The sequence below is a fragment of the Nipponia nippon genome, unplaced genomic scaffold (genome assembly GCF_047370975.1).
Source record: "Nipponia nippon isolate SJK-2023a ecotype South Korea unplaced genomic scaffold, ASM4737097v1 scaffold_9, whole genome shotgun sequence".
NCBI lineage: Eukaryota > Metazoa > Chordata > Aves > Pelecaniformes > Threskiornithidae > Nipponia > Nipponia nippon.
This window is the reverse complement of record NW_028262413.1, coordinates 34,426,677-34,452,860: the sequence shown is the minus strand read 5'-3', so window position 1 is coordinate 34,452,860 and position 26,184 is coordinate 34,426,677. Positions and strand designations below refer to the sequence as shown.

General features: G+C 40.7%; 1 protein-coding gene and 1 long non-coding RNA gene across 2 annotated transcripts in view; one reads left to right on the top strand and one right to left on the bottom strand.

The window, feature by feature from the left end:
• The first annotated feature begins 720 nt into the window (after positions 1 to 720).
• LOC148050265 (uncharacterized) lies at positions 721 to 26,098 on the top strand. Its single transcript, XR_015701460.1, has 3 exons — positions 721 to 852; positions 1,238 to 1,315; positions 25,971 to 26,098. It is a non-coding gene; the product is annotated as an uncharacterized LOC148050265 (long non-coding RNA).
• PRTG (protogenin) overlaps positions 18,201 to 26,184 on the bottom strand; it is an 88,554-nt gene continuing 80,570 nt past the window's right edge. Inside the window, 5 exon segments of the mRNA XM_087744495.1 lie at positions 18,201 to 18,657; positions 19,772 to 19,876; positions 20,869 to 21,034; positions 21,954 to 22,074; positions 23,283 to 23,465. Of these exon segments, the coding sequence (XP_087600621.1) occupies positions 18,268 to 18,657; positions 19,772 to 19,876; positions 20,869 to 21,034; positions 21,954 to 22,074; positions 23,283 to 23,465 (965 nt within the window). The 3' untranslated portion in view covers positions 18,201 to 18,267.

The following is a 26,184-nucleotide window of genomic DNA, read 5'->3' as shown; positions in this document are numbered from 1 at the left end:
GCTGCGCGGGGGTCCGCGGAGCGCCGAGCCGCGCCGGGCAGGGCCCCCACGGGCTGCGGGCACCCGCCTCGCTCGGCGCCCGCCGCCGGGGCTGCCAGGCCCCGCGGCCCCGCACAGCGCCCCCCCCGGCCACCAGCGCCGCTCACCGCGCCGTGCCCCGGCCGCCGCTGCCCGCCGGCTCCCGGGTCCCCAGGGGCGGCGGCGGCTCCCGCGGCGGCGGGACGCTCCGCGGGGCTCCCCGCGCTCCCGCCATCAGCGCGGCGGGGGGGGCGCGGCCCTTCCCGCGGGGCTGCCGGCCCCGGCCGCGCCCCCCGGCCCGCGCCGCCGCTCGAACAAAGACGCCGCGCTGGGGCGGGCTCCGCTGCCGCCGCCACCCTCCCGCCGCGGGCCTGCGGCCGCCGGGACGCGCCGGGCGAAGCACCGGCGGCGGGGCAGGCGCGGGGCGGGCTCGGGCCGGCCGCGCGCGGCGGCTGAGGAGCGGCGAGGCCGGCGCCCAGCGCGCGGCCGTTGGGACCGTTAGCGCGCGTGAGGGCGGGGGCCGAGGCACGAGCCGCCTCTGCCCTGACTGGAAGCGACGAGGACAGGCGGGGGTCAGGGCGCGCGGCTCCCGCCGGCGGTTTCTCGGCGGTGGCGGCGGGCGTCCGCGCCCAGCGCCCTGAGGCGATGGCTTCTCGGGGCGCGGGCTGGGCTGCCCTGCCCTCCCCGGGCTCTTGGTGGCTTCAGCGGTTGCCTCTCACGCCACGCGTGCTAACGCGTTCTTCGCGCCTGCAGGCTGCAGCCCCTGTTCCTCCCAGTCCACGCGGGCGCGTATCTGAAGCGCTGAAGCCCCGTCCTCCAGCGGCTCGCTGGCAGGTAGGTCCACGCCAGCTGCAGGGCCCTCTTCAAGGAGGGGCTCTCTCCGTACAGGTGTCACCCTCCTGTCTGGCCTCTGGCCCGAGCGTGGTACAGAGGAGACAACAATCCACCGGGCCCAACTGCTGGCCCTCACAGTGTCGGTAAACCCTTCTGAACCCTTGAAAAACACAAGGTGGTAAGTAAATCACTGCAATTTTGTGGAAACATACATTCTGCCACACATCTGAAATGGCTGCGTTTCAGAGGTGTTACATGTGAGTCCTCGTCCTTGATCACAACGGTTAATCAACTGTATTAAAAATAATTAGACTAAGGATTTATCCTCCCTTAACTGGGATAAAGATGTCAGTGCTATTTCTTTACATCCCTTCTTTCTTTTTAGGTGGATAGCTGGTAGTTGTCCGGTATTTGGAACACTTTTTCTGAGGGAGAAAAAAGTGATCTTTATATAAAGGTTAAGGTAATACTATGTTTCTACTTTTACATTTTGCATGTCTAACTAAATAAAGTGGAGCACATCATTCAGTTTATGTCGATTTCTGTCCTTCCCTAGACATCGTTTTTATTTGTCCACAGTCTCTTACTTTGCAGCAATCCCAGAATGCATGTACCTCGAAGTATAGCATATTGCCAATATTCTCGTGGGATCTGCTGGTTAATTTTGTGTAATCTTGCTGAAGAGAAGTATAGCCTGTTATTAGCAAAGTGGGTGTGAGCTAGTCTATATTTGGAGGACGATGTCTTATCTGTGAAGAGATTTGCATTTGCTGCGATGGAGCTCGCTGTAGGCCTAGATGATTCTCCCAGGACTGCATGAGCTTTTGTGCAAGGCTGCCTTCTAATAGCATGTAGACTGTAATTATGGATGCGCAGATTGATGTCACTGAGTCTATAAAGGTTCCTAGGGGGAGATTGTCTGCATCAGAAATGTGAGCAGGGAATTCAGATTTAACCCAGTACTCCAGTTGCAAAAAATTATGTCTGTTTTGCCGTTCATCCAAATTCAGCTTTAACTGGTACTCGGGCCTTTAGTGAATGGTCTGTGAGAATCCTGCTGGCCCGACTTTACACTTCTAAACCTACATTGGAAATGGCTGACGCAGTGTCTGAAGGGAATTAATTCACTTGCTCAGGTGCCTACACCAGCATCTCAAATATTCCCCAAAAAATCGATGAAAGTACTCATCAGATGCCATTCACCACCTGATAGCCTCGCTGCTCATTGGTTGTCCTTAAAATTACTCCAATATTTCTTCCTTTCAAAAGTTGGCATTAATTAAGAAAGCTTAGGGGTACCTAGTAGCAACCTTCCAACAGCTAAGTGGAAGTTACCAAGAAGAGTGAGACAGGCTCTTTACTGAAGTGTGTAACAGGAAAGTGAGACTCAGTGGTCATAATTTGAAATGAGGTTCCAACTGGCTGGGGGGAGGGGGAATTGTTTTGAGGCTAAGCAAGCACTGGGACAAGAAACTAAAGGAATTATAGAATTTCCATCCTGGGAGGTTTTCAAGACCCAACTGGGCAAAGCCCAGAATAGCCTGGCCCAAGTTCAGTGTTAACCTTGCTTTGTGCAGGAGGTTGGGCTCAAAGTCAAGACGTCCCAAGGTCCCTTCAAACTGTAATGATTCTGTGATGCTGAAATGATTTTCTTCTTTCTAACGATAACCAACCACACGGAAAGCTCTTGCTCCCTGCCAGAGTACTCAGTTGTGAATAAATACTATTTACGTTTAATACTTTGTAACTCACCCTGACTGTTGAAAAGGGTAGCTTTGGTGAGATAACAGTAGCTTCAATCACATGTGAGACATCAGGCCTAAAAATGCTATTAAGTATAGAAGAGCTGGTTTTGGTAACTCCTAGGTTCCTTTCCTTCTGAATTCAGGTTAAAAAGAAGGCTATTAAAAGAGCCTTTCCGTACAAACTACCAGTAGGTAAAGGAAGTTCTTTTACTAATTGTTGTCATAGTTCTGAACATTCAACACTGCATTACATTATCAGGACAGAAATATCAATGAGACGTGGGTCCACAACAGAACATTAACATTTAAAGGGTTTTTACTGCATCCTTTCACATGTATCTGCTGCATATCTCAGGAGCAGAGAGTAGCATGGAAGCCCTTTTTGACAACATATGAACATATGCAAATGTGCTTATGGAAAAAATACAAGCACCTCAGAGAAATTTACTGACATTTAAGGAATTCAGAAAAGGAAAAAGTGAAAGATTTGTTCTGTTTGATTTTATGGGGGCTGAGATTTCATCCCAGAGGAATAAAATTAGGAAAGAAAAAAGAAAGCATGACATCAGAAGGAAAAAAGCTGGAAGCTGGCTGAACTGTGTAACTCTGCCACTTTCAGTACCAGGGGAAAATACAAGTTTTCCTCTCATGTAAGCCATCATAAATAAAGGACACACAGCTTTAACCTGTCAAGTTACTGTGATTTATCAACTCATCACAGAAGATTTCCTACCCTGCGAGACAAAAATGGACCCCCGTGCAATGGACATGGACCTGGGAGTCCAGCAGGCTCATGCGGAAGGGCAGTACGCCCAGCCCACGTGGGCAGTGTCAAGGTACGGCACGTGCACGGCAAGATCTGGCAGCACCTGCGCAGGTTTTCTGGCATGTGGACACAGAAGCCAAGCAGCCAGTAGTCTCTGTCCCACCTGGGCAGAAAGTGTTGAGCTGGAGGAAAGGGGCACATTTAAGGAAATTTGCATTGTGATAGCCTTAGCTCGTAACAGTCTTCCAGCATCACTAGATTTGATTCCCCCACCTGCTATGAGGGGAAAAAAATAAAGTCAATAATTCATTTTTCTAAAAGGGCCTTTTTCATGTTATACAAATTAAAGTGCTAGTTCTACAACTTGTACATGTTTCACAATACTACTGTGATAAATAAGACTATTTGTCAAGGCTGGAGGGAGTTTCTGTCCAGCATGAGACAACGCTAAAAATCTGTTGTTACGATAGTTACACTTCTTCCTCCAGACTCATTTGTTCTCCTCCTCCGCATCTCCCTTTCTCAGGGTTGTAAAACTAAACACGTGCACATTTGTAAGTTACACAGAGATGTGCTTTTTATGCCTTTTTAGTCTAGCTGGTTATGCAGCTGGTATTGCTCTGGAAAAATGTGTCAACCAGGTCCCTTCTGGGTCTATCAGATGTAGAGCATCTCTCCGCCAATCTCAGGGATTGTAACTGTAACTGAAACAGTTTGAGCACAAGTCATTGAAGCTGTTTTAGTACAAATTGCTCACCTACTGGTGAATGCTACATCTGTTACGGTGACGTAAACCAGGTCTCACAAGCCCACGGCTGTTTTGTTTCTGCTTTTAATCAACAAAAATTAAGACTGTCTAAACTTCTGCCTTAGCCATTCATCCACATAATATAAAGTACAAAACAAAATCTAATTAATTCTCTGTTCATGTTTCAACTTTAATCTAAAATGAATACAAAACTGTTGTAAGAAAAAAGTGCAGAAGAGATTGCTTTACAAGTTAGTCCATGAAAGAATATAATTTTTCTGTAGTCCATTGCGTTAGTTTTCTTCCATACGATGCATGATATATCTTGAAATCAAGTAAAAAGCCTGAGAATGATCATGCCTTTGTCTAATCACATAGCAAATCATTGGCTGATGAAACCCATTTTTCTAAGCTTTGCAAGACAAGTTATTAGTGGACTGATGAAAAAAATGTCTCAGAAATATGTACAAAGGGCACTCTAGTGTCATATCTGTGCTGAAACAAAATTTTTGAAGTTCAAAGCAGGCTCTTAGACAGTTCTGAAACTCAGCGAGACTAATTGATTTCTTTTGAGTGCAACTTACGTTTTCAACTTACAATTAAAATATAGTCATATATACTCAAGTATTTCAGTAAAAAAAACTTCGATGCACTCAGATATTCTTGTCAGCAACACATATGGCTGATAAAGTTAAAACCTACAATTTACCAACAGTTTTAAACTATAAAGTTTTATAGCCGATATGTAAAAATTAATAAGTATACTTTTATAATATGAAGACAGACATTGATTATCTAGGAACTTGTTTCATTATTGTATTTATTTATATACCAAAGTACAAAAGTTTTGACAAGAAATCCAGTGTGTGTGTATATATATGCACTAAAAAACCCTCATTTGATCTTCAAGTCAGCAAGGAACACAAGATTTCTTTCCCCTTTACCTCTAGGATAAGTAAAAGGGAACTTTCAGTTTACCATGTTAACATTATCAATATCATAAATTTTAAAAAGAGACAGATACATGTTTAACAAACCTTTGTGGGCTCCTCTCCAAGATGGAGTACTACCTACTCCAAGAAGTGGTCACCTGTTGAGCAATGAATAGTGAAATGGGGACACTCTGTGGGGAAATGAAAGAAATGCAATTTCTTGTGCTTTCTGGATTATCATCTTTAATCCTTTACATTTTCCTCTTTATCATGATTTGATGAAAAGAGAGGCAAGCATTTAATTCCTGCACTTACTCACGTTTTCTCAAGAGCCCTTCCTAGTTTTCTGCAAAGGCCATGCTGATCTTTGCAATAACTGGTTATGAATCTGCTCTTGGATCCAGACTCTGTCAATGACTTTGCTGAGAGTCAAAGTTATAAAGTTTGTGTGCTGTAAAAACCCGAGGAAGCCTTGTCCCAGGCTGTCCTATGCATCAGCACATTTGTGAGTAATTAAATTTAGGCAAAGACTCTTCTGGAATTTGCATTGCAGAATTGCCAAAGTGAAATCTTTGCCATCAAACTAAAGGAGTGGTAACGCTAACTCTAGAGGTAGCAGAGCTTCTTGCAGAAAAAGCTCTCCAGGCTTAGCACAGTTGGGTGGGTATTCTCTCATCTCAGCCCTCTGTCTCAGTAAAAGCCCTGGAAAGGCACAGAGCTGCCTGACCCGTGCGCGTGCGTCTGCTCGCACTAGAGGGAATCTTCCTGGGTACGCTGCCTCTTTTCTCTTGTACACCACCGCCACCTTCTTTACAAAGTTTTGCAAGTCATATTCATTTGACAAGATCTATATATTATGGACACTTCCACACACAAAAATGCATTCGTTTTCTTTTATGGTCTGCTTTTTATGGTTTTGGAGAGTGCAGTTCACAGGGTGCTGCCTCTGGGATGGATCAGACCCATTGAACATTGCTGACTGAAGTCCTTGAATTTCAAGCACTAGGACTGCTTGTCCAGAGTTAAGAACATATGGAAACTACAGCTCAGAGTATCAGGCAGAGTCACGGAGAGAATAGCAGAGCCTCTCCTCGGTACCTCTGTAGACTGTTCTGGATTATGTGATACCACTATATGCATCTTCTAGCCACACCACAGCTGCTCTAACACTAGTCACAGATGGGTAAATAACAGCTTTCTGTACTAAGGAAGAGAATCAGTACCTCATTGCTATAGGCAAAGAACACATGAAAGAATAGATTTAATCCATGCATTTCTGATTCTCTGTCTTCAGTTAAAACTGACATGTATTAGTCGTGAGACAAAATACTGATGCTCAGCTCATGGTTACAAAACTCCAAGTCAGATTTAGAGGCCAGCTGGTTTTGATGTTACTGTACTAGTTTCTCTTTTGAGGACTCTATATTGGGGCTTATGGGGTACATCTGATCTCTCTAGGAAGGACATGGATAGTCAAGAATGGGGACAGATTTTAGCAAGAACATGTCTGTCAAGAGGAACAATTAATTTTACAGCCACCCCAGTTAAATTATATCACTTGCCCTTCCCTCCAGATCAGTAGTTGAGTTTTTCAACTACAATTATGTTTCTTTGAAATTAAGAGCACGATGCTCAGGAGCCAGCTCTATATTAAACAGCAAATGGGACCAAAATCTTAGTACAAAAATATCATTAATGTTTGTACTGGGTGTAGGTGGCATGGTTTATGTAGCAGGGGGCCTGCAGAGGTGGACTCTCTGAGTACAGACCAGGAACAATAAATTAATCTTCCCCAAGTCAAGTCTGTTTTGCCTGTGATGGTAATTGGTAAGCGATCTTCCTGTCTTTATCTTGACCCATGAGCTTTTTCGGTTTATTTTCTTCCCATTCTGTTGAGAAGGGGGAGGGAGAGAGCAGCTGGGTGGGCATCTGGCAGCCAGCCAAGGTTAACCCACCATAATGTTATAGACCTTCTTACAGTAAGACCTCATGTATTTGCAGTAATTACCAAGCATTTCCACAATTAGCAAGTAACAAGGAAAGGTCGTTAGCAGACAATCGAGGGGACTGCTACGTAACAGTATGTGCTATGTTGTTGGTTTTTTGTTTTTTTTTTGCAATTATACCTTAGTCTTAATTTTTAAGGAAAAATTTACTGCAATGCAGTAACAAAACCTCTCTATTTTGAACAAGCAGCTATGCCTAAGTAATAGGAGATCTGCTGGGAAGCAGGAACCAACTAGTGTCTGAATTTGGGTGTTTGTAGACTATGAAAGGAAAATGCAGCTAAAGCAAAAAAAAAAAAAAAGAAAGAAAAGGTATCACAAACATACCATTGTCAGAAAAGGCAGTAAAAAAAACCCCACAGTGAAATCTCAGAATTCTGCTATTCTTCAAGAGGAGATTACAAATCAAACTTAGTTATCTCTTTTGTTTATTGTGCAACAAAAGTAGGGAAGAACACAAGAACAGATAACTAAATATGCCTAAGTACACTGTGACCTAGTTACATAGATGCTGCACTCACCCATTACATCTGAGAGCAGCTTCCCTAATCCCCAGGCTGAAATTCACATGAAATCCAAGGATTTCAAAAAAAGAATGTGTAACTAATTATTTAAAATATATGCACTATCTGTCAGCAAACACCAAACTGGATTAAATTTCTTGACATGTATTATGCCTAGTGGGTACGATTCAAAATCTGAAATTTACAGACAGACATTTTAGGGTGCTATACCTCTGTTCCTATGGGAATCCTGTCATTTGGTTAGCTGCAACTGCAGGGCTGGGCTACAGATTTTGGCCCAGCTGAGCTACAGAAGAGAAACATCATCACAACCTCTTAAAACCTTGTTGAACGCTAAACCAAGTTGTGGAGTGCTTCTATTAAAAGGCTGTTTCTAGTCAGCCCAACTACAAATGGCAACCTCGTCACTTGGGCTGAGACTTCTAAATCATAGGATATGATACAAGCCAGCACACTCTGCTGGGCGCCAGGGTGCTTACCCCATCTCTAGCTGGTGCCCAAAAGCTAACCACAGACGTAGTCCAGGCTCACGTAAATCTCTGAGCCTTTACAATGGCAGAAGTTGATTCTTGCATATTTGTGATTCTAGGCTGTGCTACAATGGCTTCTCATACACAGACCTTCTTCACTGATTTTATCTTACCATATATAGATCACAAAGCTAGAGATGCAGTATATAAAAAAAATAAGAGGGTGCTTTCCTCTTTAACATAGTTATTTTTTTGTAAAGTGTTGTAAAAGCCAGTATCAGAATTCTTTCCTATTATGAACTAGAGGTTGTCTTGCTTTTGATTTCACAGAAGAATTTTAATTGAAATACTTAGAACTCAAGCTTGGAGTTAACTTATGCTTTGAAGTTGGAAATCTTGATCTTAAGGGATTCATTCTGCCTTGACTGTGGGTTTTGTGTAAAGCAAAGCCATATTGTTTTATTTGGTAGAGACTGAGCAAACTGTTACTGACTTTAAAATATTCAGGATCTATTCCAAAGCATGATGGCTGCTAACATGAATGATATAATTTTTAACAGAAATTAATTGTATTTTTATTTTACAGTTTGTGCTGAAATCTATCTTACTTCCAACTTCAATTGTATGACCTAATATAGGGAAGGCTATGAGCAAGTAGTTTAGTAGGATTGTTTTAAGCTAATATGATGGTAAACTGCAAAAAGTGAGAAGGGAGCATATATAAGCTCTGCCACTCATCCCCTGGTGATAGCTTTCAGCAAACCAGAGGGGTTAATTTCCTAGAGCAGCTCACCAAAATGCAAATTGTTAAAGGCTGTAGTGAGCTGTAATGTGAGCAACACTTCTGCTTTCATGTGGTGCAACTCCTGGCAGCCTAGCCAGGAATCTGCTGCTTTACTCATGAAAATCTTTTTTCTCAGTGTACTGCCATTCAGATAAAAGGAAATTCAAAACCATTCTATTACATGACCTCTGAGGAGTCCCCAGTCTATTTCCAGCTAAAGCAGAATCCAGTGTTTTAGGCATTCACTTAAAACTTCCCACGGAGCAGTATAACAGGAAACACATCTTCAGTCACCCACAGAAATTCACTTTCATCCTTCAAAACTGCAGATAATTACAGTATCTCGCATCCCCTGGACCCACCTGGAATTTTGGTCAGCTTCCAGTGATGCTTGAGCCATCTCTCCAGAGAAACCCTGAGAACTTGGACCACGTTGCAGCACTGCTGGAAAACCATCTCAGCTGGTTCTTGCAGGCCAAACAGGGATTCACGCCTGACAGTGAGGGCAGAAGTCTCTCAGAAAGCAGCTGGTAGCCAAACGTTTGCCAGCCCCCAGACCTCTATTGCCAGCCAAGGGAGATCCTACGGACTAGGGATATCCATGCATGGTATATCTTTCAGTGAGGCACAGCTAGGTTCCGATTTATTTGCATTTTCTCTATGTCTTAATCGTGCATTCCTGTGTAAACAGGATTTAAATTATGGGATTTAAATAAAGCTTACACTTCACTTTCAGGTAGAAACAATAGGGTATCTCTTTGTCAAATCTGAGCTTCTTTAGCTGGGGCTCTAGCATGCAGGTATGTGCAGAGAGGAGGGTTCAAATCCCATCCTCCTCACTGTGTGGGGAGGAAAATGTAAAGCCAAGTCTTAATACATTAATTATAGAAAAAGTAGGACACTGCAACATGGACAGCAACAGCATTAGCACCTACAGCTTCTCTCTTACTGACAGAGGATACGCTCTACTGTCCAGCACCAATCCTGAGACCATGATTGCAGATGAAGGAAAAAGGGGAGACAGACTGGGCTGCACAGCACCAACATGTATACGAAATAAGATATGGCATAGGTTAATCCTACTGATAACAAATGCTTATGCATCCCCAAACAGAAAACCCAACTGGATTTACTTGTAAATATTCAGAGAAATAACTTAAGGAAGAAATGAAAGGAAAGCAGATGTCTTTTTTCATATATAACAAAATGCAAAGTCTGGCTTTAGGTGCAAAGGAGATTCCAAATGCGCAGTCACCAGAGCTCCAGATTTGGTGGAGAACTGCACTGGTTTTCGAGGTACACATACCCAGTTTATACCTTGGGGCAGCCAGTTCCATTAACGCAAGGTGCTCTGCACAGTACTAGCAAGCAAATACAGGTACAGACTCTGCTTCTTCACAGAGATGCCAATTTTACCTGCTGAGTGAAAGGATGAGGATAGGGAGAGGAATTAAACCATAAAGAACTGCTGCTCACCTGCTGTAGTGCAAGGGATGTTTCACATAGCACAATCCTGATGTGTTGCCACAACTGCAGGTAGAGTCCTTTCCCTCCCTACTCCCTGCTTTCCTGCTTGCTGGGGGCCGAGCAACCTGCAAAGCATGGCAGAAAGCTAGCTTTCGTATTCCAAGGCATTGGTCCTTTCATCCAAAAAACACATAAGCAAAGATTGTAGACTGATGTCACTGATAAACTAAACGCAGAAACAGCAATGTCGTCATTTCAATTAATGTGGCAATTCAAGGTAAGTGGGCCATTCAAGGCCCACAGAGCTCACCTGTCTGAAGCTCAGACATTCAGGTTGGTGGCAGACTGCAAGCAGGTAGCACAGCATCAGGTCACAAACCAGGGCTGTTTTAAAGCTTTCCCTTGCAATAATAACTCCTTGAAAGATGGTGCTTTACTATTTATTTATTGCTACTGAGAATGAGGATTCTGGGCTGTAAAATGCACTTGTACTAACCAGCAGTAACACAATCAGGAACTGCAGTTGGTTCCTGTTCTCACCCAGAGAAAGAACAGCATCTCTGGTGGACTACACTGGTAGAGCTTTTGCATCACTGGACAGTCCAAGACTGACTGCTCCCTAGCTATTCAAAATTATTTGTTATCTTTTAAAATTTAATTTATTTACTGTATTTAAGATTTATTCATTTTTTACAAATACTCTGTTAAAATACTTTATTTTTTGGTCTAATTGGTCATTGGTCTAATTTTCTCAATTACCTCTGAATAACAATATTTCAGTGTTCCTATATTTGAACATAAGGAATAAAGAATTTTGGATTAGAGTTTGTTTTATAAATAGTCACCACAGCTGGTGCTCTAATACTCCCAGGGATAAACGTTGTATAAGCTACCCAACTGGGCAAAACTGTTCTATAAGCAGACTCCGCAGGTAAGAACAGCTGTGATTCATAAAGCAGCATGATGAGGCTTTTCAATTTCCTTTGTCTTCTGAGGATTCAAAAGGAAAGAAAGACATCATAGTTCTACTGTAGAATCCAGGCAGCCCAACTCATCAGCACGAGATGCTGCCAGAGCAGAAAGGCTCTGTCACCTAGAGGTGCGCACAGTGCACCCTCTCTCTTAGGGGCACCCGTAAGTGACAGGGCACATGCCTCTTATTTTTACTTCTTATTTTGACCCTCTCTAAATGTATTAAGAAGCAGTTATTTCCTGGACATAGAAGAAAGTTAGAGAACATTTATTTCAAATCTTCAGTTCCCAGTTCTATGATTTCAAAGCTTTGAAATACTTGTGAAATACCTTTTCTTTCCCGTTAAGTATATTCAGCGCCAGTAAAGAGTTCCAGTCTTTGAAGGAACAATATAGATGAAAAACCAAAGTCAAGCCTACCTAAGTATTGTGAGAGTTCAGATTCCGTTGCTGTTTTGTTTTTATTCTCCCTAGAGAGCCTGTCAATAACAGCAGTAATTACTGTGGTTTCATTTTCAGTAGTGTAAGATTTGCATGGGCACCACTACTCTAAATCCAACTCTGTACCTAACTCTAAACTGGCTGGCCAATTTTTCAGTTGCTTTCAAGCGGCAATCAGTAATAAACCCGCTAACAACAGAAAGCTTTTAATCCCTTATAGAACATAATTTCCTCGCTAATTTAACTTGACTGACTTTCGTCTAGAATGTAGTCCTTTGTAAAAATACCAATTTGCCTTTTGACCAACAGCAGCAACTGCATTTTCATAGTCATGTCATACGTTGAAATACCAGGTTCGACAGTTAGCAGGTGTAAAAATGCTGGGGAAAACTCAGTCATGCAGCTTTGTCAGCAGCTTTCCAGACTTTTGAGAACAACTGTGCTGAGAACCACATCTTCCGCACCCAATGAAAATAAACCAAACCAGAGATCTTGCATGGGTGTTTGACAGTGGTGGGACACAGACAAGAGTTTTTAGGTGGGAAGTAATTCCAGGTACATAAATGATGTATGAGTGCGTGTTTGGGAAAGTTCTATGAATTTCAATGATAAGGCATGTGCAATTTACTGTCTACCGCTTTTTATGACTTTAAGTGCCAGTATTTCCCTATCCGCTCAGCCTAAAATGAGGCACGGTATTTATATCTTCCTTGTTTTGAGCCACTTGTCAGAGACACTGAAAAGAAAATATTTAGCAAGTAGCACTTTTACTAAGGAAAACTTTTATTTCAACTGTGCAATCAATCAGTATTTAGACAGCAGTTTCATAAACATTTGGCATTTAAACTTCTATTACTTTTTGGCATGACCTCCGGGCAGTATATAAACAACCCTGGGGAGGAAAAATGAACCAACACACTAGGTAACATTTACTAGAATGCTAGAAAAAGAAAAACAAATCCACATTATTAAACAAAATAGTTTTTAAAAGACTTTTTAAAGTTACATTCAAATCAGGGCAAACATTAGCTTCCCTCATGCAATGGAATTCACAGAGCTGATCCCCTGAGACAAATATAAAATTAATACAATTCAGCTCCATCCTCCATTAGCCAGTCAGCCATTGCTGCCCTTAGAAGAAAATGGCACATGGAGTGAAAGGATCCAGAACACCACAATATGAGATACATACCTGGCTCCTACACTGGCAATTCATTCACAACTTTAAAAAAACCCAAAAGCCACACAATCAAAAAGCAACATTTGTATAAGTCAGTTTTTCATATACAGTCAGTCTTTACTGAAAACACACCAGGCAGATGCAATGTGGGCATATGCAACCAGGAAAAGCTGAAAACTTCTAGAAGGAGCACAGCTCACAATGAAACCAGAGGGCCCAACACAGCAAAACCTTAAGCATGTGTTTACATCCCTTTTGAGTCAATTAGGACCAGCCTCAGTGTAAATCTAGAGGAATTCCAAAGAAATAAACTTACTTGCATTTGAGCCAAATTGAATGTGTTCTTTTCACATGGGCCTCTATTAACAGAAAGTGATTTGGTTTTGGACTTGTATTGAAGAACAGTATTTTTTGAAACACATGTTCCAAAATATACAGTTACATAAATAATATATTTTTAACTTGCATTATTATAGAAAGGCGCTCAATATTTCCTGAAGGCAAATTCCTCCGCTTTAGAAATTGCTTGTTATTTGCAGAGCTGCAGTTGCAGCAACTAGTAAGTGTGTAACAAATGTTCAAGCTAAGAACTACCTCTTTATCAATTACTAGGTGTAATTCTGCTTTCAATTTTACCAGAATAACTTCAGTAAATTGATTTCTATGAAATACCACCAGAGTTACACCTGTGCAGCTCTCTTTCAGTGGGTGTGAATGAGATTTTTGGCTAAAAATGGAGTGCCCTACAAAACCTACCAACATTCCCCATGTTAGGAGGTGGACTTTTCCCTGCATGAACTTCATTCTGTAATGAATAAAATGAGTCCTGGTCTTAGGGCTTACAAGTTTGCTCAGAGTAACATGTTACTGAGACCCAGCAGTTCATGGTAACTACTCTTGTGTACACTCAGGTTGCAGCAAATGTTAAGTCATTCAAGTTGACTTAGTTTGCAATGAAAAAGAGGTAACCTGACTTGAAATACTCAGTATTTACTACAGGCTAAGACTGGATGCACAGAGAGTTACAGTGGACCTCTGATGCATGGTAATTGTTATCTTACAAAAATCCATTTGCCAATGGGAGTTTTGACCACGTAAGAATTCTGTCCTTTAAAAATAATAATACTGTGGAGACTTAAAAAACAAACCAAAAAAAGGAGCTGATTTTTTCTGTCCAGACCATGCTAACTGAAATCAAAATTAATTCTCCCATTGACTTAAAAAGAAACAGGATGAGGACCCTGATTTGAATAAGGCAAACAAGATTTAGCTCATAGTCTAAAGCAAGGGAATAAAACCAAAGAGGGAATGAACTATGAAAAATAATTAAAAACAGGTAAAGAAATCTCTTGATACTCTTTTCTGTTAAAATCTCCTAAGTTATACAGAAAATGCACAGCTAATATAGGAAATTATTAAAAGTATATGTAGATTTTTCAAGTTTCTCTTACAAAAGCAGAGCTATTAAAAAAAAAAAAAAATCAACTGCTAGGCCCTGTTCTACACAGCATCCACATTCCCAATTCTCCTACATAACTCCTGAAAGATGAGAATACTTTTTATTTGTTAAATATGAAGAAAGTACACAAGTGTGACTGTGGGCAGATTGAGCGTTTGGTTTTCGATCCGGGTCCTGCAGAACAGGCATTGCTGGTGCAACTGATGGGCAGACTCCTCACTTGGCAACAAATTAGCATGGTAAGCCAGTTTCAAGATTTCCTCTGTAAGTTTTGATGCTTTTCAGGTCACATAAACTGTAACATTTTTGCTTTCTTTTTAAAGTACAAGGGTTGCATATACACTCATTATACCAGCCACGGCTCTTTAGTTCTTAATACACTTAAACAAAATCAATTCACATAGTGTAACACTAAATTCCACATTTATGTTCATCTTCCAGAACATATTTAGTAAAATTCATAATTAAAAAATGATAATTTTTTCTCCAGGACCCAGTTTCTACAGACATAACCAAGAAAAAAAATACTGCAACCCTGAAACCATTCTGCCTGCTGTGGTCTGCCAGCTCTTTCTAGGCAAATGGAATGAACAAAGTTTACATATGAAAAACTGATTCCCTTAGATAGCCACAGGTATAAACGTTTAAGAAAATTAGTGTCTGTAATATCATATCTATAATTACATGCGTTGGCTTCAAGGATATGAAGCATTTAAACTATGAGCCCAATTTTGCACTGTTACAATCATGAAGGATTGATTCTGCTACCGAGTTCAATAGAGAAAGTATCAATTTCTACACAGTTTTTCTGGAGATTCCTTTGCTTACATTGGTGGAGTTTTCAATCATAAGACAAATTTTCTCTCGCAAAATCTTGTGATATATTAGTAACAGGCCATGAATTTTGAGGACAACATATTTTTTTGTCCTGTAGTAATCATGACTATGTGACAAAGGGAAGCACATGAATGTAGACTGGGTTCTGGAGAAACATATTGTATTTGGTTAACATAAAAAGAAAGAAAAAGAATAATTAATGTCTAACTAAGCTTGCCTATATGCTGAGGTAACCTTAAATATCTTTGGTTTTCTTTATTTGCTGATAAAAAGTACCTTAAGAAAACATTAAGTGATGAATAGAGTTCTGGATGGACTGCTCTCTAATACACTGAGTATCTTCATCTCTTCGGCTATTGAAGTTAGAGCATCTATATTAGATTGACAAATTTTATATTAAGTCTCTCTTTCTCATATTATCCATGGGTTAAGCTATAAAGTGGGTCTCTGGAAGAAAAAGTTTAGGATTTAAAGTATTTACCTGTAATAAAGGTCATAAAATTACATCAGATTATCAGTACTTACAGCAAACAAGTCTTTGGAGAGCCAACAGTTACCATCTGCATATCAGCTCTTTCTGAACGAAAATAACAAAAGAGGCTACTCTGAAAGATGAAGTGTGAAACTTCATGCTACAGTTACACATTCTTAATCTAGTTTTGATTAATTCACGCTTTACCTAACTAGAAACAGTACTCTGCTGTACACTAAACTTGCTTGACGAGACCAAAAATAAATCTTTGGTGAAAAGGTTTTCTTTTTCTTCAGCAAGTAGATAAAAAACTGTTCAAAAATATTTTTTTTTTTAATACTGTATTGTTGATCAACTACATGCTGGAGAAAAAAATTACACTTGGAAGTCTTTGGAAGTATCTGCTGGTATTACTATAACTTTCTTTAGAGGCTCTTGTAACAACAAGGTAGTTAAAATTGTAGAAGCATACAATTCATCTATGCAATCAACTACTACAATCAAGAAGCCGTATCGGTTTTTGTTAGTAACTACTTATACAATAAAACGTATTCAGCTCTTCAAACCTATAGCTTTTAACTAGTTCAATTATTTTTGGACAATATGCGGCTTCCTTCTCTTCCTCAGAAAAGTCTTTGGTACAAGATTATTTTTAAAGCATTTGAATCAACACTGTTATGAAAAGGTGAATGTGTACTGTCTGGTTCAGAACTAGCAAACAGTTACAAGGTAAAGAACTACAGTAACTAGAGGCCGATTCATCAACACAAAACAGACAGAACAGTAGGGCTTATTGACGACTTCTGACCACCTTTTGATACATGAGGAACAATACAAAAGTCAGCCTGGCCTACCTTAAGGGTGACATCTTGGCCCCAGGAAAGTCAATGGGAGTTCTGACAGACTGAAGTAGAGCCAGGAGTTCCTATGCTTGCTTTCTCACAACATTACATTTTAAACTTTTTTTTTTTTTAAAGTAGAAACATATGCCAACTTTTTTTTCTTTTCTTTCTTTCCTTCCTTTTTTTTTTTTTTTAAAGTAAAACGGGGAAAGAGGAGGAGTGGAGAAGAGGACTGGATATAGATACAGGCAAGTTTATAATATTGGTTGATTCCAACCTCCTCCCTCTCTCTCCCTCTCTCCTATTAAAAAATAAAACATGATACCCTGTCAGTTTGCTCCACGTTTCCGTGAGGCAGCTCAAAAGTAACAAACTGTTCCCTGAGTACAGGAAAAAACAACAACAACAACAAAACCCCAAAAACACTAGAATAACTTTTAAAGGAGGTAGTATAAAACAGGAATTGCATGGGTTCAAGGCAGTAGCAGTGCTCACCTCTTGCAACAGACTCTTCAACTAAAGCTCTGGCTTTTTTATTTCTCATGGTAGCCTAATCAGAGTTTTAGATTGGCATGTGGGTAAAGTCACTCCCTGAGCTAAAATTCCTGGCTAACAGCACACTAGGCGAAGGCAAGGAGCAGGGCTGCATCCTAACAACAGCTCTGAGACATACTAGCAGTGCTTAGCAGCACTCAAAGCTGGGTAAAAATTAACTATAAACTCATGATACAGTTTACTTAAAACATCTAAGAAGCATTTAAGGCATATTTCTGTACTCCAAAGCAACTTTATGAATACTGAAAAGGCATAAGGCAAATCAGTAATTTCATAATATATAATGCAAGGCACCATTGCTAAGAGGTACTGTGATACTGGAATACTCAGCATTATTATCTATTCCATGACTCTCAGGCAGAGCCAAACTGAATACTTCTTCATTTTGCCATGCTTTTTAGCATTAACTGTCAATAAAGGGGCAACATTTGTCAATGTGGGGAACCCAACATGTCCCAGAGCCCTAAGGATATAGCATACATCCTGTCAGCAGTTGCTGACACAAGTTTCTGGGGGAAAGGCACTGTCCTAGGCTTACTGGGGTTATGAGAAATCAAGAGGTACAAAAGATTTCATGTGGCTGTATACACGGAAGCACCAGCTCCAGTTTTCCCAGTTTTTAACATCCTCTATGTCAACCACATTAAATCATTACATTTTATACTCTGAGGTTTCCTTCTTTTTAAAGACAGAGCTTCAGCTAAACAATCTCGTTCACCTACCTATACAACTCCCTGATCACTGAGCGCACACATGTGCGCACACACACACACACATTCTACACACAACTGAAAACCAAAAAAAAAAGAAATCCAAAATAAAACAACACTACTAGGAAGTATCATCAGTTCCACAGCTGAGACCAACTAGAACACAAATGAGGTAAAGCAGTCATCATTCAGAGTTCACCTCTCGGCAAACTGAGGTAGATAGTCAGCAAAAGGGCCAACAGCCTTCCCTTTGCTCCAGTGACATATTTTTAACTTTAGTCAGAAATCTTCACTGTCCTTTCACATTTGTTGACCACTGAACATTCAAAATGAGTGAGTTTTAAAAAAGCAAACAAAACAAAAAAAGAAAAGAAAAAACATTCAACAGAAATATGGGATCACCTGCTAGGTTAGTCAGGCTTTCCACAATAAAACTTTGGCTCCCTGTTCATTGTCCTTCGAACAGACATACACTGCAAGAATGTCTGGCGTGGCCCTAAGGATGTCAGTTTTGCACGGCAGAGTGTATCTGAAGAGGTGAGGTAGGAGTCTGGTCAGTGTCGAACGGCAGAGGAGACTCTGTGCAGTTACTTATGGCAGGGCTCATCATGTTCGTACCCGAGTCACTGCTTACAAAAGGACTGGTAGTGGAAGGGGTGGCACTTGTCACAGAGGAGAGGTGTATCTCATCGTTGGACTCGTGAGAAAATCTTCCAGAGTCACCAGTCTCGTGGCTTCCTTCACTGTTGGCCGAATGTTCCGTATCAGCAACAATACTGAATGGCACCTGGAAATTAGACTGCTGGCCGGGAGAGCTGGGGGAGTCATCCTCGCTGAGCAGCACAGTGGTGCCTGGCTGATACAGACACACCGCCTGGACAAATCTTCTCTGAGGCTACATAAAAAGCAGAGAGAAAAAGGTTGTTCAGCCTCTGAAAAGCTGAGCCATAATTTGAATTTTTACTGCATTTCCTATCTCCTATTCCACCAGAGTGCCTCTAACAGCAGTGGCTCAGAACAATCTGGGCTTTGCTACAGGAGGTTAAAAAGAATCAATCTCAAGTCTTGCTCATACTTTTCTCTTCCATAACAGATGAAATAACCCCTTCGAGCTAAGCATGCCTAATCAAGAATGATTTCACTGGAGAGACCTGAATGGTATTTTAAAAACATACTTGAAAGAGCTCTCTCCTATCCCTTCATGCATATTCTTTGAGCATTACTCCTTGGGTGGTAGCAAATATTTTGCTTATAGAGGCATCAGAAATATGCAGCTACTTCTGGAAGTATTTTGGAATATGGATTTACAACATAGATATCAAGACTTCCTATTCCTTAAACATACAAGAGCATAATACAAGTTACAATTCAATAAACACAAGTAGATGCCCCGTAGGTGTGAATTTGCACGATAACGTTCAGGATTTGGTTTAACGCTTCAGTTTTAAACTGTTACTTTTCTCATCCAAATAGCAAATGTGTCCAGAGCAACAATTTCAGAAGCCAGACAGTTCTACTCAGATTCTCGATTTCTCCAGTACTTTGGGTAAATCATTTAATTTCCCTCTTTGGTTTCTCTTCAGCAAACAAAGTTTTAGCCGTCAGGGTAGGAGGAGATTCTTTATATTTTTGTATTATTTTTATTTATAAATACGTATTTAATTTGTATTGATATTTATACAAAGTCTCTGGAGATGCAGTACTGTAGATGCTATGCGTAGACCCAGTACACAGAAATCCTTTTGCTCACAGATAAAAGGGCACAGGCAAGAAAGCAATCAGTTAACTGTGAAGAGTTACAATATCTGACAACTTGGAACAGAAAATGAGACTTCCATAAGACTTTATGACAAGGTAGAACACCACCAACCTTAACACAACTGAAACTATCCAATTAAAACTTAGAGCACTAATTATGCTTTTCCATAAACAGAAAACTATGTATCTTCCTTTGCAAACACAGGGTATTACAGTAAAGATTACGCATCTCTGCCCATTAGACCAATTACCTCCTCAGTCTTCACCTTCCTAGTATCTTGGAAGAAGAGCCACCTTTTCTTGCAGTTAGCCTTTGTGACAGGCCCATAGCTGTTAATGATCAGATCAGATCCCCCCTACAATAGAGGGAGACACACAGACATTTATTTTAACAAACTAAATTTCTAAGATATTTGAAAATATTTTTCTATTCCTACGTATTGGCTCCATACTGAAAAGGAAGACAAATGAAGTCTTAGTGCTCAGTCACGTTTTTGTGGTCTGGTATTCATCTACTGCTTGAGACAAGTCAAGAGCAGATCCACTAAATTCCAGCAAGCCCAGAGGCCAGACCCAACAGCTATAACACTGCAAACACGCAGCAAAATATTCCAGCCACTGCTCTTGCTCTACTACTTTGAACGTGACCACTGATAGACATAGTGTCTGTGCCTGTGCTGGGGTCCATTTCCATTTCCCAGCTCTTGCATATATCCTCAAGGAGCAGCTCCATTCAAGTTTGCAGTGTGTACAGAACAAGCCTTAAATCAGTATGTCTGCATGTGAAAGTAAGGTCAACGTGGTTTTGTCCCACTGGACTCCTGCACTGTAAGATTCTACACATCCACTGATAGATCCTGCCATATCGATTAATTTGTAATTTGACCAAATATGAGTTTATAAAATGTAGCATTGTCTTACCAGTAAATATATAGAAAAATAATATTTTCTTTAATACTTGCTAGTGTCGTACTTGATTAGATCATTCACAGGCACTTACTGAACTAGGCGCTGACAAGGACTCTCTCAGCTATCTGCTTGGACTAGCAGAGGCCACCTAGCAGCCCAAAGTCTACCGTGCTTTTACCCTTTGATGCTGTGCCAGAGCCAAACTCTGCAATCTGCAGAGTACAGTGTAAGACAAGTGTATTGAATCAGATTTCTAGCTGAACTTTAAGATGAGTTTTGAAAATTTGATCCTGGATTGCCAAACTTGCACTTGTTCCATTAAAAAAACCTGCTGTGCATTTTTAGTGTACATATTTTCCTTTTGGTAAGGACTCAGATGTTAGAGCAATGAATTCTAAAGGAAGATTTCTGTTTTGGGAGTGAGTAAAGCTCACAGTACCTTAGCATCAATGAAGCTGTTTCCCACTATCATTGGCAATAAGGATTCTTCATTCTCTGCAATTCCTTCAATACTCTTCTCCGCCTCATTAGCACTGGCTAATGAGATGCTGGTATGCGACAGCTGGTCAGTGCTTTGCTGCACAGGTTTAGGAGCAGATGTTTTCCTACACAATGTTAAGCAGGAATAAAATTGACCCACAGGAAGAAAATACAAAAAAAATCAAGAATAAACTTTAAAGCTATTATTAATCAAGTAATATTGGTATATTCTTGGCATTTACATTTCGTTATACGATACTCCTAACTTTCATGGAATTTAAATGTTATTGCTTGTGACAAAAATAACATCTGCTTCCAGTTAATCATACGCAGTAGGGTGCAAGCTTACGTGCAGACAGAAATTGTCATGATTAGTAATATTACTTGGAGGAAGTAACCACTAATGATATTAAGACCTTTCTACCATGCTACACAGAGATTGTCTCCCAATTCATACTTTTCCCTGCATGTACGCTAAAAAGCCCTTGTTACTAAAATATACTTTCAGACAGTTTTTTAATTTATTATTTCAAGTAACTTTGTTCTGATCCCAAAGTTATGGGCAGAGTCACTGGGTCAGTTTATGCCCCATAGCAGGTGATGGCAAGACAGACAGACAGTGACTTGCACCACTGCAAAGAAACTGCATTGTGGAATTGCTTTATGTCAGAGTTCCTCTTGTCCAGCAACGCCAGAGGGTTAAAGCCTTGCAAACCAGGTCTAGGCAGGCTGGAGGGTTAAGCAGGAGGAGCAGATGTAAAGCAGCACACTTATCTGTCTCAAAAGGGTTTTTTTGTTTGGAAACATGCCTCATACTTAGTTGTCAAAGCACCACTGACTCACTCTATGGGTTCTTCCTTCTTTACGTTGGAGAAGGGACTCAGGTAGAATAGGAAGAGCCAACAAAGTGCTTTGTTTCCACTGCTGGTAGGAATAGGTAAAGAGACGGAGTACTTCAGAGAACTTAGCACTCTTGGAGAAGAAGGCATGTCCCAAGAATCAGTGCATTGAGAAAGAGCTCCATCTTCAAGAACAGAAACATACCTGGCTTTACTGCGATAAATTAAGATCAGGACGCAGATAAGGATGCAGGTCAACGCTATGCAAACCCCGACAACAATGCCAGTCATTGATTTCTGGTCCAGATGGTAATAGTCAGAATACGCTATAGCAAAAAAGAACGTAGAAAAGCTCAGTAAATAAGAAGAGTTACCCCCTGCTCCCTGTCAGGAAATTAATAGTGGTACAGTCACAACCACAGAGACAAATGCTTCCTTTTAATGAGATTTCCAGACCTCTGTCATACATTTTGACACTTCTGAAGATAAAACTTGTAGACCAAACAGAGAAGCGTATGCAGTCCTGGTGTGGGAGGGAAAGAAGGGACTGCCCCACACCACAGCCTCTTCGGTGACGTACAACATGGCGCAGAGGAGCTCTCTCCAACCCCTTCCTTACAGGGTGCTACTAGACAACAAAGGGAAAAGGCTTGGAGAATTCCAGCCGCTGTCACCTAGGAGGGTTCACTTTGGTTTATGCTTTGACATCCTATGTCTATTAACCTAATCCTGAGGGCATGACTCTGTTTGCTTATTCAGGCCTAAAATATAACTGAATTCCAGGAAGGGAGAAAACCTGAGCAAGAAAAATCCCCGTGTTTTAATCACAATTCAATGTGCAGCAACAAGGAAATGTTAAAAGGTTCATATACCTGACTAATTACTAGCTCTTTTCCCCCCCAAATAGCTTTAAAATCTGTAACAAGTCACCAAGATAAATCCTCTTCTATGTCAAAGACAATCTGTTCCTCCATTCTTATATGGAGAAACCACTGATGTTACCTTAATTTCTGCAAGGTAACACATAGTTTTCCCCAAAGAGCTGCAGGTGGGGCTGACTTCTTTGGTGAAAATACATGCTGGTATATCACTGACTGACAGGTTGATTTGGATTGCTGGAATACCAGGAACCAGCAAATTCCAACAGATTTATCTGAGATGCCATCTCATCTCTGCTGGGCTGTTTGGTTCTAACTGACCCAGTGCTACTCGTATCTCAAGCCAAATAAAGGACTTAAAGGAAGTGCTTTAAAAGAGTGGCTGCAAAGTTGATATTGATGTAAAATTCAAAACAGTTATGTTTTCTCATTTGAAAGGCAAATTTCCAACTTCTGAGCAAAAAAATTAAATCAGTTCTGAGTTGAACTGAGATAAAAATTCCAAAATGGTTTCATCTAGAAGAAAACGCTACGCTGTTAGGACTGCCTTACATAAACCAGAATGGTTTACCCAGAAAGCGGTTACAAGCTAAAACAAACAGGCATCTTTGTTTACTGGTACTTGTGACAGCAGTAATCGAAACATTTCTACTGACTTGTAGAATCTCCTGAATCCAAGCGTTTAGGTCTCTGATTAGACTCTGATGTCTCCTTTGGCAGGACAGCAAGTTCTACCGCATTTGAGAAGGGTCCTTCTCCCACTTCATTGGAGGCTGCTATTTTGACCAAGTAGACATTTCCCGCTACAAGGTTTTCCAGCAAAGCCATGGTCATTGCTCCTATGAAAAGATTTGATAAACAGTTCCAGTTAGACACAATCTGTGGGAACAGACTGCGATTTAGACATTGGGACCTACACTTTCTTTCCAATACCACCTCCAAATCTTGCCTGAGGACTGTGATCACTTTCATAGATTCTAACCTGCATATACAGGGCACAGAATCAACACTGGGGTTGCCTGCTTGTCCCTTCTGTCCTTTCTCTCCATACTGCTTGAACATAGCACACTGTGAAGTGCCAGTATAGTTCAAAACCAAGCATCAAGTATTGGCTACGACACACAGCATACTAATCCTAAATCCAGTGCTAGCTGCATTTCAGTGTGATAGTGTTTATGTTGTGATCGTATCTGTGAGGAGATGCTCCAAGCATTAACCAGGCTTTCAGACAGAGAAAGCAGAATGCTAGACCTTCATATACTAATCTATGTGCCTCTCCTAGACCCACTGTACCATGAATATGAAGGAAAATTGCTGTAACAAAATAATTCAGGTTCAGTTTATCAAATTTCAGGCCTAGCTGGTAAAATGAACAGGACAGATTTGGAAGAGTACATTATACCACGCTTTTAAAATAAAATTAAACCCTATTTAGACCTGTGTAGGCTTCCTTGATTACTGTGCATCTAAGCTGTGCTACTAAAAATATTACAGAAAATGTCCTTCTCACATGCTAAGGATTCATTTCCTAAAGTCCCTGAAGGCAGGAAAAACAGATTAAGAACATAAATAGGATTCACTTGCATTGTCCTTAGACAGGCAAAACTCCTCTCAAAGTCCATGAGAGCTTTGCCTGTCCAGGGACTGCAGACTGCTGCTTAAAATGCCAATTTCTTTCTAAAATGCCTGTGTTTCTTCCTACCAGAGAAATATATTGCTTTCTTACCCTAAATAGCGGCAGTTACAGGACCAAATCTATCCCTTGTTCTCTTTCACATATTCCATTCACTTTCTCAGACTTAAGTCTAAATTTCAACCTTTCAAATCAGTTTCAGAAGTCCAAATTAACAGTATCATGGGAGTGTATAAAATACAAGGTTGTTTTGTTGACAGAAAAGATTATACATTTGGCAAAAGGGAAGCTACTTCAAAAGCTGTTTCAGCTCTTCCATAAAAGACACCCATTAGCTGAAAGCATTTGAAGTAAAATGTGAGGTATCTGTAACCAAAGGAGCTGTAATATTTAGCACCAGCAAGGGTGAAAGGTCACATTTCAATATTACAGGCTCTTTCCCACCAGCTCCTTTCAAATCTGCTGCATTGCTAAAGCAAGTAAGCACTTTGTACTGATTTACTGCACACCAAGTGTGTAAAGGCTGTAACTTCTGATCCACTTGAAGCGAACCCGGGAAAAGGGGGGAGGTAGCTGGAAGATAACTCACATCATGAATCAGCAACAAACTGCAGTTACATTTTCTAATTCTGCCATGCCTAACACAAGCTCAGTCAAATTAGAGGGTTTTGGTTTTTAAGTTGGTGGATTGGTAGAAATTTTCATGCATAAACTAAGGCCCGTGCTAGGACTTTTATAGGTGGTAGAGTTGGTCTGTGGTTTTTTGTTTTGGTTTGGTGGTGTTTTTAATTTTTTTTTTATACGGGGGCTGTCTTTGGAGGTATGGGAAAGGAAGAGGGTTAAGATTTCACAAATCTTCTGTAGAACAAGTTTCATGTCAAGACAAAACAATGCTATTTATTGCATAGGGCTAGCAGATCTTATCAGAATAAATGCATTAAAAAACCCGAACCCTGCTTCTGCCTCAAATTACCTATGAAGGGACTGTCACGGGACTATCACGGTATTTGCCCAATTTTACCTCTACATACTAATTTTCTTTCACAGACTTTTTCATCTCTACTTTAACTAAGAGCATTACAGATTGTCCTAACGTGTCAAGATGCCTGAATTCCATGCCATGCCTCAAACCCTAATATATCTGTCCAAATACAAAATTAGAGACTCTGACATTGATGGACATAGTAATACTCTGAGATTTATAGCTCTCCATTTGCTCATTCCCTCCAACACTTTCAATATGGGAACACATGAAAATGTTTACTGTTATTGCCATCCCCTCATCTGAAATATCTATGGTAAAATACTATTTGAGATGCTGTTCAGTTTCACAGCCACAGCTGAGCTAAAGTATATACCTGAAAGCAATTCAGCCGCTTTGCTGCATACAACAAATACAGCATACCATCACCAAAATGACAAGATTTATTCTTCAAATATAACCTCTCTGTGAATTTAAATCTGCTGCATTTTTCAGTGAGTAAAAATTAATATTAAATTGGTCCTTTAATATGACAACTTTACATCACTGTTTCTTTCATCAATTTAATGGAACAACTTTATATCACTGTTTCTTTGAACAATTTTAATAGTGAAAAACCATGGGCTCAATCTTCCCCTTATCATTAGACCTCACTGATATTTTAGAGACTGGTTATTTTTCACAAATTTTGCTTAAGATTAATAGTCATTTTACTGTTATTCTTCACAGCTGACCATTCTATTTGAGGCCAGCCCGACAAATACCATTCTGCTCCAGCAAAGGCAAAGTGGCACTGCCACCTTTCAAAACGGCTGTTGGTCCTTCGTCCTCTCTTCAGGAGCCGCACAAAGGACACCCACCCTCTTTGAAATGAAACAGTTCACTCCCACTGATGGTGAAACAAATTGTCCTCTGTGAGTGCATACTCGTTAAGTTTTATGAA